Consider the following 16,140-nt stretch of genomic DNA (forward strand, 5'->3'; position numbering starts at 1 on the left):
CTAAAGACAAAGGAGAATGTTGGGGGTAGTGGGTTGGGACTTCAGAGGGGAGGAAGGCAATTCACATGGAGATGGAAAAGCACATTTGTTAGACAATTGTTTGCTGAGCCACCTGTAGAGAATGTGGCCTGAGAGGCAGAAGTGTGATAAAATGGGCTTGTTGGTGCCTTTCTTATCACACCTATTTTACACTATACTATAGTTATCTTCTGGTAACTATATCTTATAGGTCCTTCTATCTTAAATTCTTCTAGGCAATTGCCGGGGGGGGGGGGGGGGGTGGAGGGGGCGAGGGGGGAGGAGGGAGGAGGGTGGCCAAACGTTCTTCCAGAGTCTTCTGAGCCTCTGTTGTCTTTAGCTTGAAATAATCCGCATATCAGAGTGGCATATCAGAGGGTGGCCTGCCTTGAACCCCATCACATTCATCCATTGATGGGCCTTTAGATTGTTTCTGCGTCTTGGCTATTGCAAATAATGCTGCAATGACCACAGGGTGCAAATACCTTTACACATTGGCGTTTTCGTATTCTTTGGACAAATACCCAGAAATGGACTAGCTGGATTAAATGGTAGTCCTATTGCTAATTTTTTGAGGACTCTCCATATTGTTCTCTATAGTGACTGCCAGAACATACAATAGAGAAAGGACAGTCTCTCCAATAAATGGTGTTGGGAAAACTGCACAGCCACATGCAAAAGAATGAAAGTAGACTGTTACTTGCCACCATACACAAAAATTAACTCAAAATGGATTAAAGACTTGAATGTAAAACCTGAAACCATAAAAATTCTAGAAGAAAACTTACGCAATATGCTCTTTGACATCGGTCTTAGCAGCATCTTTTTGAATAACCTTTCTCACCAGGCAAGGGAAACAAAAAAATAAACAAATTAGACTACATCAAACTAAAAAGCCTCTGCACAGTGCAGGAAACCATCAACAAAATAAAAAGACAACCTATCAATTGAGAGACAATATTTGCAAATCATATATCTGATATGGGGTTAATATCCGAAATATATAAAGAACTCATACAAATCTTTTCTAACAAGCTCCCAGGTGATACTGACTCTGCTGGTCGGTGGCCTTGGAGGTCATGAAGTGACTCCTGGAGGTCTCTGCATATCAGATCTCCTAACTCCCGGTCTGGGCTATGTCCTCAGCCAATTTTTCCAGCTTTCTCTTCCGCGTGCCGCATTGTTTCCCACGTCCATTGCGGCGCCGCTGAACGCCAGCATGAGCCGGTTATCTGGAGGTCCAGAGGGGCCGACTTCCTTTTAGTGGAGGCCCTTGCAGAGCAGCCCTTAGTGCTGAGCGCACGCGAAGATGGGCAGCTGGCACCGCCGCAGCCGGGACGCTGCGCGCCAGGGACTCTAACGCGCCGCTCCGGGTCCCCGGTTCTCCACCCCGTCGGCCCCAGGCACAGGCCGGCGAGAGGGGTGCGCTCTGCCCTGGACGCGGCCCAGGCCCGCGGGGAGAGGGTTGCCATGGCAACCGGCGCCCTCCCCCCTCCGGTGACCTGGTGCCGACGCCTGGCCGGCCCCGGCCAAAGAAGGGGATTGGTGCGTCAAGGGGCGGGTTTGGGGCTGGAGAGGATAAGAGCCCCGCGCGTCCGGCACCATCTGGGTTTCGGCTCAACGCGCTCCGGCTCCCGCCACGTGCTCCTCCGGCTCGGCGCCGCAGCGCAGCATCTCTGGGCGGCTGCGTCGGAAGGTAAGTGCGGAGGTGGATGGACGTTCCCCCGGCGGCTGTCCTGGGGAGCTGAGCCCCCTTTGGGAACGGAGGCCGACCCCGCGGGGACCCTGGCCGGATCAGTGTGACCCCGGCCTGGCACCGCTGATTCTGCGCTCTCAGGTCCCCAGTAGTCACCGCGGAGCTGGGAGGTCAGCGCGGGGACCGGAGGAGGGCCGGGGCGCTGCTGGGGTCGGCAGGACCCGACACCGGGCCCGGTTACTTTTCGGAAGGGCGTCCTCCCCACCCCTCTCCGATAGGGAGATAGGGAGTAGGGATAGGCGCGGCTGTTCTTATAAAACCCGTTTATCCAGTCATTTCCCGCCGAGGGTGAGACCTCACACTCTTTCCACAAGGAGCCAGGCTGAGGCTGGAGACCCCTGTGCAGCTCGAGTCGCCCGCGTCTCTTGGGTTTCCTCTCCTGGGCTAGTGTGCACCAGAGGAAGGAAGGGGATGCCCGCTCCGCAGAGCCAGACCTCCCTCTGAGACCCTCTGTAGCTCACGCTTAGGGCGCCAGAATTTTTTTCCCTCCACCCATTCAGACTTTTGGATCATCTCCACGTTAAGTCTAGACTTTCCCGGCTAGTTGATGGAGTCTTTACATTGAGCAGCTTGCTAAGCACTTCTCACAGATTGCTTTAGTTAAATCCTCTCGACAGTCTAATGTGATGGTCCTATCATCGTCTCCTTTGTAAGCATGAGAAAACTTGAGGTTTGGCAAGGTAGTGTATGCCGGCTCACACAGCGAGGGATTGGTGGTGTCTGGCCTTGCACCCCTCCCCTCCAGGCTCGTCCAGTGCTCTCCTCCTGGGGAGGGTCGAGGAAGGGCGGCCGCGCTGGAGGAGAGGGAGCCGGAGAGGTGCCCCCTGCGCGACCACGGGCGTGTTTCCTATTGGTCTTCTCCCTTAGGTACCTGATCATGTCACCTTTCTTGAGGGAGAAGAGTGGAGGTGGTGGAAGGAGGGTTTGAGATCGACGGACCTGGTTTCCTCCCCCCTTTTCTTCGTAATTAGTCTCTGCCTGACCTTGGGCGGGTCAATTCATCCTGCAAACGGGAGAGAAGATCCCAGCTTCAGGATTACTGTGAGGGTTAAATAAGCGTTCAGGAGAGCAGGTGCTTGTCAACGCTCGGTAGTTATGAGGTGCCTGATTTTTCCCTGGATCGTTACTATTAAGAGGACACATTTATTATTATATTTTAATGAACTGGAGGATTTAAAGCTGACTGCCTTTCAAATGTGTCTTAGAAGCTCTCTTGGTCCTTAAGGCAGAATAAGAGGTGGGAGACCCAGGGGCAAGTGAAGGTGGGTGTGGTCGGCAGTGTCCTTTAGCAGTGGGAGAGGGTGCCAGGCCCAGGAAGTTGTCAACAGCAATGGCTGAGCTTTTGTGAAAGCGTTTCATTGAGCGCAGAGCAAAAAACCCACTCTGAGGGGTGAGGAACGAAGGTTTGGGGCAGCAGGGACACTGGAGACCCTGAGACTGGAAGGAAAGGTGAAGGCAGTAAGAGAACAGTAGGCTTCAGCAGGTCTATAAGCAGAGGGAAAAGAACCACTTAGGGGGTTCATTGGCACAAGGGTTAGCGGTTTGGACGGAACTGGGGTTCAGTAGGCACCAAATTGAATGGAAAGGTGTCTGGGGGCAGCATGGATCTCCATTGGGAGAATCCTAGATTCCAGCTCCTCAGCAATATATGGATGCACAGACCATTTCTCGGAGCAAGATAGATATTTTTTTAATTTTAAATTGTGGTTTCAATCACATAACATAAAATTGACCATTTTTAAGTGTATAGTTCAGCAGTGGTAAGTATATCCACAGTGTCGTACAACAGATCTCTAGAACTTTTTCATCTTGCAAAACTGAAACTCTGTGGCTCTTAAACAAACACTAACATCGCCTACCCTTTCTCCTACCCCTTGGCAACTACCTTTCTACTTCCTGTTTCTATGATTTTGATATGTTTACATAACTCATATAACTCATGAATGGAATCATACTGTATTTGGCCTTTTGTGACTGGCATATTTCACTTGCATATTGTCCATGAGGTTCATCCTTGTTGTACCCTGTGACAGGATCTCCTTTTTCAAGGCTGAATAATAGTCCATTGTACATATAGCAAATTTTAAAATCTGTTCATCTGTTGGGCTCTGGATATTTTTAACTTCATGCTTAATATGCCTGAGACATTATTTCATACATCCTTATTTACTATCTCCAAGGCTGAGAATGGTTACAGCTGGAAATTTGGGGAGATGGGAAGACAGCAAGAACATTAAGGGAAATTGATGGTGTATTCTCAGGAGAAAGGCCTGTTTTGTTGGTCTTCAAATTGGAATTGCTTCTAGTATTCCTGAAATAGAATTATCTACCTTCAGAGCAATCATGATTGAATTAAGTTTTTTCCCCCAAGAAACTCAAGTAATTTTTTCTGAGAACAGGGGCCCTCTTTTTGTTGTGGTGTGGGCAACCCTCTGACATGTCTTGGTTTCTCCTTCCTGTCTGCCTGTTCGACGCCATGTTTGGTGAGTACTGAGATGTATGGGGCGCTGCTAGGAGCTGCTCAGTGGACCTCACAGCTTTGTGGGAGATGCAGTCATATTGTCTCCTGGGACCTAAACCTACACGACCAAAACCCAGCTCATTCGTCTTCTCACCTGACCTCTTCCCCCGGAAGACCATTCTTGCAGTAGCCCAAGTGAGAGATCTCGGTATTGTTCTCCTGAGCCCTTTACCATCCCCCCACAGCCAAACAATCTCTAAAGCCAGCTGAGCTCTGGGTCTGTCTCTTTATCACCCCCACCCACTTCATGAAGCCCCTGCTGCCTCAGAGCTCTGCTGTGGTTAATGCAGATAAGATAACGCCGGCAGGTGGCAGAGGTTGTATCATAACCACCTAGAGAGGCCTGGGTTGGGGAGGTGCTCGGTTATTTATGGAGGAAAGTCTGCTGACCTGTTGCTTTTTCATGCCATGTAGTTAAAGGAAACAAGGGGCTTGGGAGGGAAAGTCAATGGCCTCTCATCCGACCTTTAAGAAGGAGGACTAAGAATCTTCTTTGACGGTTTCCCTATATAAATTTACACTGGCTTGGCAAAGCAAGTGTTACTTTAGAACAGCTGTTCTCAAAGTGTGATCTGGGGAACCCTTGGGTTCCCCTGAGCCCTTTTTGAGGGTCCGTGAGGTCAAAACAATTTTTAAATAATACGAAGATACTATTTGCCCTTTTCATTTTTTCTCTCACAAGTGTCTGGTGGAGTTTTCCAGAGGCTACATGACTTACGATGAGCTTTTCCTCCGATGGCTAGTGAAATGTGTGCTTGTGTATTCTTGTGTTTCTGGAATCTTCTAAGAGTTGTAGGCTTAGAGTATAAATATGTGCCTTTTCAGAGATGAGCTCAGTTTGTTCTTAGTACTTCTGTGCACTTACTAGCCCCCTTCGGTTATATCTATTATCATCTCTGTGACCTCATTTTCTTTTAATAAATCATTACTTTGAAATCCCAAAGTTGTTCTTCTGCTGTTATGGAAAAACAACAAAAAGTAAGTATACTTTGTAGTCTTGATTTGAAAACTTTCCTAAATTTTTAAATAGTATAAAAATTCTTTCCAATGTAATGTTTTATTGTAAAATAAAAGGATATTAATTTTTATATTTTTTATATTTAGGGATAGATTATAATTTTAAAAGGGGGATGTTAGAAGACTTGATTTTTTTTTACTGAAAGCTACACCATACGTGTTTATAAATGCTGAAAAAAATGAAATGACATATCAGAGTTCCCTGACTCATGGAAATGTTAAAAAAGAAACAGCAGGCCCCAAATGGAGTCACTTGGGCTAAGCCCCATGTCAGCACACCTAACCCAACTGCATTTTCAGCCTCTCCCAGGAATGTGGCCTTTAACCAGTCAGTCTGGAATTACCTGGTCAGCCCCAAAGGGGTCATCTGCGTGATGGACCACCGCCTTTCCCCAAAGAAGGGCGACCTTGCCCGAAACAATCCACTCTTTGCTAGAATCTTCCTTTTTTCTCCCCATTCTGCCTATAAAAGTCTTCCGTTTTGTACAGCTCCTCAGAGCCCCTTTCTGTTGGCTGTATGGGATGCTGCCCCATTCATGAATCATTGAATAAAGCCAATTAGATCTTCAAATTTTCTCGGTTGAATTTTGTTTTTTAACAGAAGAGAGGAATTTATTCCAAAGAAACGGGCAAAACTAAGTAAAACCTAAAAATATGAAAGCTTTCTTCAGCTTTACAGATGTTAGAAATTTCTCTTATGTGTCTTATGCTACAGAAGTTTTTTGAATAATATTATGGGACCAGAGGCATTATTCTGGGACCAACCATTTAGAGTCATTTCAGAAAAATGAAGTGAATGTCTTAAATGAAGATATGATGAACTCTTTAAAAGCCAAAAATTATTTGTTCCAGCTTTTCAAACCAAAAATGGACGAGCTATTGAAGCATCTAACAGGATAAGTTATCAAACTGCAGTGGCTGGAGAAACACACAATAGAGCTTTTTCAGATGAAAAAGCATTGGAAGAAATCATGGCACTGCCACCTTCTAATAATACAGAAAGTTGTCAAATTAAACATTTAGCTGCAAATATGAAGACTGAGTTAGTATCTTAGCAGTAGAAGTGTACTTTTTTTGGGGGGGGGGGGTGGGCAAGGAAGATTCACCCTGAGCTAACATCCGTTGCAGTCTTCCTCTTTTTTTGCTTGAGGAAAATTAGCCCTGAGCTAACATCGGTGCCAGTCTTCTGCTATTTTGTATGTGGGTCACTGCCACAACATGGCTGATGAGTAGAGCAGGTCCGTGCCCAGGATCCAAACCCACGAACCTGGGCTGCCTAAGCGGGCAGCCCCTGGAGAATTTTGTTTTGTTTTTGTCTGTGCATTGTTAATCAAAGCAATCCTGTAATGGGGACAATAGTGCTGTTTGGTGGTTAAGAACTGGGGTCAGGGCTGGTCCAGTAGCCTATTGGTTAAGTTTGTGCCCTCTGCTTCGGCATCCTGGGGTTCACGGGCTCGGATCCTGGGCACAGACCTAAACACTGCTCCTCAAGCTGTGGCAGCACCCCACATATAAAATAGAGGGAGACAGGTACAGATATTAGCTCAGGGACAATATTCCTCAACAAGAAAAAAAGAAAGAACTGGGTTCAGAGGGGTGGTGGCCATGGTTAAGTTTGGTAGTACTCACTGGCCTGTGGCATGTGGTGAGCGTCAAATGTTAGCTGTTAATAGTAGTGACATAAGAAGAACCAACTCAGTTATGAACTGTCAACACTGTTACACTAAAACGCTTTAATTCAATTAAGAATTTGTGTCCCCTTCGTGCCTTCCCCTTTTGGGGGAAGAGAAGATGAGCTGTATCTATTTCCTGTCTTCAGGGTTTGCCTTTTCCCTGACTCCAGTCCCATCAACCTTTAACAGAAAAAGTTATTTTTTCAACAGTGCCCATCTATTATTTTGCTTTTGGGAATTGAGAATTGTCTATGAGTTTCAGATATTCTGGTAAATCTCGCTGCTTCTTGGCTTCCTCACCATCTCCCTGAACTTGCTGAAATAAGTGACTTTGAGAATCAGAGTTCATACCTGGTCTCAGGTGTCGACAATGACTGCAAGGATGATTTCCCCATAGTTCCTCTGAGGGATACTTGACGAAAAGCTCGGGGCTTTCCTGTAACGTAGCCCACCCTGGACGCCCCCTTCCAGTCCTAACCCTGAACCCGAAGCCAGAGATGCGCCAGCCCAGGGCTCTCTTCTGCTTGTTGGGGAAAGTTAGCCAGGATACGGGGCCTCCGGAGCTTTGTAGGGCTGTGCCTGATGCTGTGGACCTGGTGGGCCAAGCCACTGACCCAACAGAGGCCATGGGGGCTCCACCCACCTTATTTCTATGTCCTAAAGAACAAAACTGCCATGGCTCATCAAACAGTGTTAAAGCATATATTTTCCGAAAATTGTCTTTTCCTTAATCTGGACTTTAGGGATTGTAGGAAAGTTCCTGCACCTCTGGCATTTTAACTTAGAATTACTATTATCTGCTCAAGGCACTGAGTTGAGTATGACAGGCGAAGTGCAGATCTTAAACTGGAGAGGTCTTCAACTGTGGCGTACCTTTTCTCCTTTGATGATGCAAAATATAAGATGGTTGAGATCTGATTATCTCTTTGTGAGGGAGTGGGGCACCAGAGTCTGAAGGTTCATCCGCCAGTTCTGTTGGAAATTTAACAACTGACAAAGGTGGAAGCTACGAGCTGTGTGCAGTCGATAGGCCTGACTTTAGATGGCGGGATGTTTGCTGTTAGAACCAGCAGAGCAAGCTGGGCAGCTCTGATTGACTGTTGCGACATGCTTGCCTGGGTCTTAGGGATGGAATGGGGAAAATGGAGGCCCTGCGTGTGTGTCCAGTTTCAAGCCATATGCAATTGGACCATCTTGACCTCTTGAGGCCAGAACTGATTTCATGGTCTGTCAGCCAGTAAGGAAGGAAGAGGGGCGAGGCGAAAACAAAATATACGTGATCTGGGAAGAAAGGAGAAATGACTTTTCTAAATGATCCTTGCTAAAGAGATGGCAATAAAACAAATTAGTCACAGCTTACTAAATATTGCTGGGGGGCCCTTTTTTCTAGTCTGGTTCATTCTAAACATCTGAGTGTTAACACAAGATTTACAGGGCACTACGTTATTTAACCTGGGACCTGTTGGTGCCCTCCGATGGTGCGTGGACAGATTGATGACAGTTGTAAAGATGTGCAGTCTTCGCGAGCATCTGTTGATGTGGTGATCCTGGCTCTGTATGCAGTGACCTTCGCTGTGACGTTAGATCTGGTTGATGTCAACACTGTGCGAATCCGACCCTAAATCTCCCTCTGACCTTTGTTCGCCTGCACGTTGCATGAGCGACATTTGATCTGCTTTCACAGGGCCCGGCCCAGCCCACCGTAGCTGCCTATCCATGCACTCAGCAGTCACTTGTTCAGTTCATGAATCCAAAACATGGCTTTGCTCATGAGCTACCAATCTTAGTGTTACTTTTGGTTAGAGAGTGTATGGTTTGGGGGATTGGGAGAATAAAAGATTACATAATGAACACTGCTCCTCTTTTATTACAGGGAATTTGAGGAGAAAATGCCGGCTGTTAGGATGCTGCAGCACGTCGTGGGCCAGCTGCTGCTGGGCCCAGCCTGTGGCTGTCGGACGTCTGCCCTGCCCGCCCGGTCTCTGGGCGCCTCCCCTTGGCAAATTCCAGCCAATGCCAACTTCCACTCTGCCTCTTTCTCTGAAACAGACCGGCCACGCGTCTTAATTACAGGTTGGGTTTTTTCCTTTTTTCCACGTTTAGGGCTTGATTATTTTCGTTTCTGTGCAGCCTCTGTGTGGTTGTGTATCTTTTTGGAATGTCTAACATGACACCAGCTAACATTTATTAATCAGAAACTACCTTTTCCACTATTGGCTTCCTCCAGAATATTGCAAGTCCCAAATCCTTATTTCGTCACTTTTGCTAGCACTTGGTTTCCCTGACATAATTTTTTGTCATCTGAAGGGAGGACCTAGGAACGTGGGGGCCAAAAAGCCTCCATGGAACTCAGTTGGCCTTCCCTGTTAGGGCCGCCGGGGAGCGAAGGCTCGTGGAGAGGGTGTGCAGGGATGAGAGCTTGGATTCTGGAACCAGACACATCTTTTCTTGGCCAAACTCCTCAACCTAACTCGGTGTCGTTCATCACAAGCAGTTATTGCATGTTGGTGTGTTGGAGGCAGAGAAGATGCATTGGGGCCTGCCCCGACGAGTTCATCGCCATCATCTCGTGTTGGTGTCGAGCTCATTGTCCCCAGACTTGCTCCCTCATCCTTCTCACCTTGTGTACACCCCGCACCTGATTCTGTACCCTCCTCTCTGCAAACTTCTCTGTTCCTCTGCATGTACTTCGAGCCAACCCAAGCCATCTGTGATTTGATTGACACGTTTTATTTACTTCTTCTTCTTGCCAGGTTTTCTTCCCTTGGTTTCCCGTCGGCATCCTCCTTCCATTCCTGACAGTTTGTGTGTGTGTACCTTTCTTTCACTGCCTCCTCCTCTTCTCCTGCTAGAAGTGGGTTTCAAGTGTGGTTGGTTTCCCTCTGCACTTTCTCCCCGATCACGCAGCTCGTTGTCTGTGTGTGGTTTTATTCCCCCCAACCTCCACTCATGAAGCATCTTCCAGGGCCCAATGTTAGAATCTCAGTGGGCATGGTTTTAGTCCCATGTTAACAGATGCTTACAGGAAATCCCACTTTCTGTATCTTCCTACCTCATTAATTTCCCCAAATGAAATTTATGGTTGCATTCCCCCAAGTATGCTCCCAGCCCCCCAGCTCTCCCATTTCTATCAATGGCTTTTTTTTTTTTTTGGTGGGGAAGATTGTCCCCAAGCTAACATCTGTGCCAGTCTTCCTCCACTTTGTATATGGGTCGCTGCCACAGTGTGGCTTGATGAGCAGTGTGTGGGTCCACACACAGGATCCAAACCTGCGACCCTGGGCTGCCAAAGCAGAGCATATGAATTTAACCACCATGCCACCAGGCCGGCCCCTATCAATAGCATTTTTTAGCCTCCAAATCAGGAAGCTCTAATGTTCGTTTTAAATTTTCTTAGTGGCTCCTTATCGATTCAGTTATCAGCCCTTTTCTCAGATGGATTCTTGGTTTGTCCCTCCTCTTTCTCCTTTCATATCCCATTCCAGTTCTAATGGAGGATGGAGTTCTGGATGATCCCACCAGAGGTTGATATCAAACTATTACATTTGGCTTTGGGTGTTTTGGCAGCTTCAGAGCCTATCATATAACGGAGGCAGAGCTGAGAGTGAATTCCTGGCCCAAGGAGTCAGGAGGTTGTCCAGCTTTCTTGTGATTTTTCTCTCCCTCCTCCCTTGCATCCCCTCAGCCACTCCATGCTGGAGAGAGCGCTGTCTCTGAAATTAGTGTCACCTGCATTGATCTCTATCCTGGCTCGGAGGAGGTAATTCAGTTCCATCAGGCTGACCTGGGGCTTTCCCTAATTAGCTCAGACTGTCAATATGGTCTTATTCCATTATTACATTCTGGGAATAATTGAGTTGGTTAGATTTGGATTAAAGTTTCCCTTTTTCCTTCTTCATCTAGGGGGTCTTGGCCAGCTTGGAGTGGGACTTGCCAACTTTTTGAGGTAAGAGCGCTAAAAGTTGAAATATAAAATCTGAATTCTTCAGATTGTGAAGCTTGCCTTTGGCACCATTTATACCATTTAATGTTTTCTCTCCCCTCTTGCCCCTTACGATTTTTAAGATATTGTATCTAAGTGTCTGTCTAGAATACATTTCATTTGCCTCTTAATAGCATAGACATTGTCGCAGCTCTTTGACTCAGCATCTCCCACACGGGCCCTTCGCCCTCTCTCTTTTCTAAGTTACGTGAAAGAAAACACGTCACTCCAAATGACTCACTCGAGTTTTTAGATGTTTGGGGGCAGAGGGAAGTACAGCTAGAAACTGAAAGGCAACAGTGTGGGATTTGGAGAGAGCAGGATAAAAGGATAAGAAGAGAGAAGAGAAGAATGAGGAGGGAGATGTAAAAACATAAGGGTCCTGGGAAGAAATTGGTGATAAATATGGGGATGCTAGGGGGTGGAAGAGAAACAGAAGGTGGGGCCGTGAGTAGCAAGCGGGAGGCCTGAGAATAGTGTGTGTGTTTGGGAAGAAGAGAGAGGAAAGGTGTGAAAAAGAGGGATTCAGAGGCTGACGGGAAATTACAGTTTGTATTTGAAAGGGTATTTTCACACATTTTCTATCCTAGATGTACCAACTCCTGTGTTTTGATTTTCCCTTTAGAAAACGATTTGGGAAGGACAATGTGATTTTGTCCGACATAAGGAAACCCCCCGATCACATCTTTCAGAGTGGTAAGAGAGCGATATGACTTCTTGTATTTTTATCTTTAACTTTCAAAGTGTAATTGGAGAGGCAGCTCATGGAATCAATATGTGCGACAGCTCATCACCAGGCTTGTGAATTAGAGGAAGGAGTTATTGAGGCACCGTTGTGTCACTTAGAGATATTTCATATTTTGTCCTCGGTAGTTCTGCAGAATGTCTGCAGTAATGCTGCTGCTTGTTCTGATGTCACGAGAACAGGCGAGTTCTTCTGAACTTAAAGTTTTGGAATAATGTCCTTGAACATTATTTGGAGTAGTCTCTTTGGGATAAAACCTTTGATTCCGGTATTTTGGAGTTTTTAGTTCACTTGTTGGCTTGCTCCAAATGAAAATCAAGTTTTGTGGAGGAAAAGGTGCTTTAAAAATTTGGAGAAATTAATCCTCATATTTCAGTGCAGACTTGCACTTAAACTGTTGTGCACACGCACACACACACACACACAAATCTCCAACTCCTCTAGTCGAGTTTCCTTCTACCTCAAAAACGTTTTTATAATGTCTCCTGGGCCTTCCTGCCTTCAGTGTTAGCCTTTTGCTGCTCACTGTGGGGAAGAGCAGTACTTTGCTCTAAGAGGGAAAATTGGCATCGAGCAACGTCGGCTCTACCTCCAGCCTAGCCGAGTGTGATGAACTCATGTTTTGTGGTTCTTCTATACCAAGCTGTGGGGCTTTTTTAAAAACCCACTTCTCTATTCCTTTTAAAATATGCAACTTTTAAGCAGAGTGAAATCACTGGGTGCATGTAGTGACATTAACAGCATCGACCCTGCAGGCAGCTGCCTGGTTGTGACCCCACTTCTTCCACTGTTCTCTGTTTGATCCTGGCAGCTTACTTAACCTCTCTGTGCAGTAAAATGTCTCTGCCTCCAAGGCTGTATGAGAGCTAAATATACAGCTAGCCCAGAGGACAGTGCCTGGCAAGTGTAAGTCCTATATAGGCATCAGCTGTGGGGGTGGTTGGGGTTTGTTATTCTTCCATAAGAAAAATGCTGCATAGTGTCCAAATGGTTTAGTTTCCAAGTTGATATGATGGAATTCACAAGTCACTTGGGGACAGGGGAAGGTCCCTTTAGCGTTTCACTGCTCGAACACTTTCACTTCTGTGCTTTCACCGTGTTTCTCGCAGGCCCGTGTATTTATTCGGACATTCTGGATTACAAGAATCTCCGGGAGATTGTGGTGAACAACGGCATCACCTGGCTGTTTCATTACAGCGCTTTGCTCAGTGCGGTTGGGGAAGCGAACGTTTCCTTGGCCAAAGCCGTAAACATCACTGGTGGGTCTCTGGATCTTGCCCAGAATGCTCTGTGCGCCAGTTTTTCCAGTAAGAGACTTTTCGGGTTGTGATGAGGTCTGTTTGTTTCAGGATTGCACAATGTTCTAGACGTTGCAGTGGAACACGGTTTGCGACTGTTTGTGCCCAGCACGATCGGAGCCTTTGGACCTACTTCTCCCCGGGACCCAACCCCTGATCTCTGCGTCCAGAGGCCCAGGACTATCTACGGGGTGTCCAAGGTCCACGCAGAGCTCATGGGAGAAGTAAGCATTGCTTGGCAAGCTGACTCACTGTTTCCTTTTCTGGTCTTTCTTCGTCAAACACCTGCTGATTCATCCTAGGAGGGGACTTTCCCCTTCACCTCATTCCAGCCCCCAAAATGCTCATAAACTTGTTGTTTGCCCTGTGGCAGGACCGGTAACTCCAGAAGAACTCCTCAGCCATATGATAACACTCAACACTTCCTGAGGCCCCCCAAATGGCACCCCCTCCTTCATTTGCTGCCCATCTTATTTGTACTGGCCCTTTCTTTCACACTCCCAATATTGGGAGCTATCGGAGGGAATTTTAAAATTTCTTATTATGGGAAACGTCGAATGACTTTTTGGTTTGCGTTTTTTGATGCTCTTTGTCTTTATAGTGCTGGCATGTTTTAGCTGCTGTCTGATCCTTCCAGCTGATGCATCATATCACAGTCGTTGCTCTCTCATCTCCCTCCATCCTCCCCTTACTCTCTCCGGTGCTGCACTGGAGGATCGTGCTCCTGGACAATTGTTTGGGACAACGAGCAGTGACTCCCTTCCAAAGAAATGTTGGAAATGCTACTGTGGGCTGATTATTTACCGTGTTAATGTATCCCCAGAATGATGATTCTTTGAAGAGAAAAACTTAAGGATTATTTATTCAAGAAAAATGAGTGACTTAGAAATTCTAGCATCTTCATTTGCTTTAGGAATATTTTAATCTAATTGCATGGAATGATATCTCCAAAAAAAGCTGTTATTTCTTGGCACTGCTCTGATTTAAAAGATGCTTTTTAAAGTAAGTTTTCTTTTTCCGTAGTATTATCATCACCGGTATGGGTTAGATTTCCGATGCCTGAGGTATCCTGGAATCATTTCAGCTGACTCCCAACCTGGAGGAGGAACGACTGGTGAGTGTTTCTGGATGCAGAAGCACACAGGAGACTCCAGCTGCCCCCTGTTAAGCCAGACAGTAAAGAGATTTTCAAAATGTGAAACATGCCATTCTTCTCACTAAGTTTTCTTTTGTATGGAAAATATGTTCTTTTTCATATAAAATATCATGCATACAAATATGTGATGGATTTATTATCATCTTAAAATGCAGTAACATTTTTTAAAATTCTCAGTTTCTGATATAGTAAATATTGACACAACTGACACGAGTAGAACCCCTCCGGGGTCCTCAGTGTTGTTTAAGAGCATACAGAGGTTCTCAGACCAAGGCGTTTGAGAACCGCTGCCTTCATCCAAGAGGCTCGTTCATCATTTTGCGATAAGAAGACTCACAGGCAGGATTCTCTTTCAGACTATGCAGTCCAGATTTTCCACGATGCTGTAAAGAATGGCAAATTTGAGTGCAACCTGAAACCCAGCACGAGGCTCCCGATGATGTACATTGATGACTGCCTCAGGGCCACCCTGGAGGTCATGGAGGCCCCAGCAGAGTCCCTCTCCATGAGGACCTACAACATCAACGCCATGAGCTTCACCCCAGAGGAGCTGGCCCAGGAGGTTCACAAGCACATACCAGAATTCCAGATCACATACAACGTGGATTCTGCTCGACAGGCCATAGGTTGGTACATGGTTGCAAATCCCCTCAAAATGAAAATTAAGCTTCAGTCTGCACTATGAGTCTCCTGAGGACCTAAACCATGGAAGATAAGGAGAGCGCAGCGCCTTCCCGAGGGTCCTGGCACGTTCTGGCAAAGGAGCTGTAGTGGAGCCAAAGCCAGCAGAGGCTGCAACTTTGGGAAATGAAATCTAAAGTGGGTGGAATAGTTCCATTCCAAATAAACAGGTTGTCAGCATTTCACCATTTTACAGTTTAACGTAAAACAAACAGAATGTGAAAACAATTCTGGGTTTTCAAATGCCGTGACTGTGCCTGCCGCTCTGTGGCCCTGAGCACCATCTGGGTAGAAGATTCCTACCCTAGAAGTTTGCGTGAGATTTTAATAGTATGTGACAATTCAGAGTGCCTGATGGTAGACATGTAATAGTCTTCTAATCTAAGAGGGTGTGTGCACGTAATAGCTGCTCTGGTCTGCTCAGAGGGACAATTCCAAGAGGGACTTTCTTTTGTGGTACCTTGTATGATGGACCTTATATAAAATCTTCTGGACCTTTTTGCAAATCTAGAACCTGACTAACTTAGGCTACTCTTCCGTATCTTTTCCTAGCGGATGGCTGGCCAGTGAGCCTTGATGACAGCAATGCTCGGAAGGACTGGAAGTGGAAACATGATTTTGATCTTCCAGAGCTGGTGACGACAATGTTGAACTTCCATGGTTCTGATACCAGAATTGCCCAAGCGAACTGAAGGAACCAGAGGAAGAGCTCGTGTATCCTGGACAGCTGTCAAGGGAAAAGCATAACGACCCCGAGGGTTTATACCCCAAGAAGTCTCAGTTATCTGGGCTTGAAGGACTAATTGGACTAAATTTTTGCAGCCATATTGAACTGCCACATGGAGAATTGAGTTGGCTTTAGCATTTTCAAAATGCTGTAGGCACGGTGGTAGGAATTCTAAATCTTTGCTGTTTGCCTAAACTTGTCTAAACACATGCATCACAGAATGAAGACTTAAGTCATAATAGTTTTCATTTCCTTAATTAAGATGAAGGCACCATTTCTGGGAAGGTGAAAGTATGTGACGTTTGTATGTAATTAAAATTAGTTTAAATAACACCCTTAAGACTCGGTTATTCTCTTGACTAGAGACCAAAGATTACGTTTTGAAGACTATCAAAGATGATCTCCTAGGAGCTGGCCCCGTGGTCAAGTGGTTGGGTTCACGTGCTCCGCTGTAGGTGGCCCAATGTTTCGTTGGTTCGAATCCTGGGTGCGGACATGGCACTGCTCATCAAACCACGCTGAGGCAGCATCCCACATGCCACAACTAGAAGGACCCACAACGAAAA

The 16,140-nt window shown here is 46.3% G+C and overlaps 1 protein-coding gene across 1 annotated transcript; it reads left to right on the forward strand.

Annotated features, from left to right (window-relative positions):
• Positions 1–1,285: 1,285 nt before the first annotated feature.
• On the forward strand, positions 1,286–15,907 carry LOC103565980 (L-threonine 3-dehydrogenase, mitochondrial). The gene is made up of 9 exons (XM_008542191.2): positions 1,286–1,714; positions 8,859–9,058; positions 10,889–10,931; positions 11,593–11,663; positions 12,822–12,971; positions 13,062–13,234; positions 14,034–14,124; positions 14,523–14,792; positions 15,400–15,907. Exons 2-9 carry the CDS (start codon positions 8,875–8,877, stop codon positions 15,537–15,539), a joined length of 1,122 nt encoding a protein of 373 aa, XP_008540413.1. The 5' UTR covers positions 1,286–1,714; positions 8,859–8,874; the 3' UTR covers positions 15,540–15,907.
• The last annotated feature ends 233 nt before the right edge of the window (positions 15,908–16,140 follow it).

The sequence above is a fragment of the Equus przewalskii genome, chromosome 2, assembly GCF_037783145.1.
Source record: "Equus przewalskii isolate Varuska chromosome 2, EquPr2, whole genome shotgun sequence".
Taxonomy (NCBI): Eukaryota; Metazoa; Chordata; class Mammalia; order Perissodactyla; family Equidae; genus Equus; species Equus przewalskii.

What these genes read in the sequence shown, in the direction of transcription:
- LOC103565980 (XM_008542191.2), top strand. Translation starts at nt 8,875, where the DNA reads ATGCCGGCTGTTAGGATGCTGCAGCACGTCGTGGGCCAGCTGCTGCTG. An exon ending in GGACTTGCCAACTTTTTGAG is followed by an intron (nt 10,932 to 11,592) that starts GTAAGAGCGCTA and finishes TTTTCCCTTTAG; the next exon opens with AAAACGATTTGGGAAGGACA. An exon ending in ACGCAGAGCTCATGGGAGAA is followed by an intron (nt 13,235 to 14,033) that starts GTAAGCATTGCT and finishes CTTTTTCCGTAG; the next exon opens with TATTATCATCACCGGTATGG.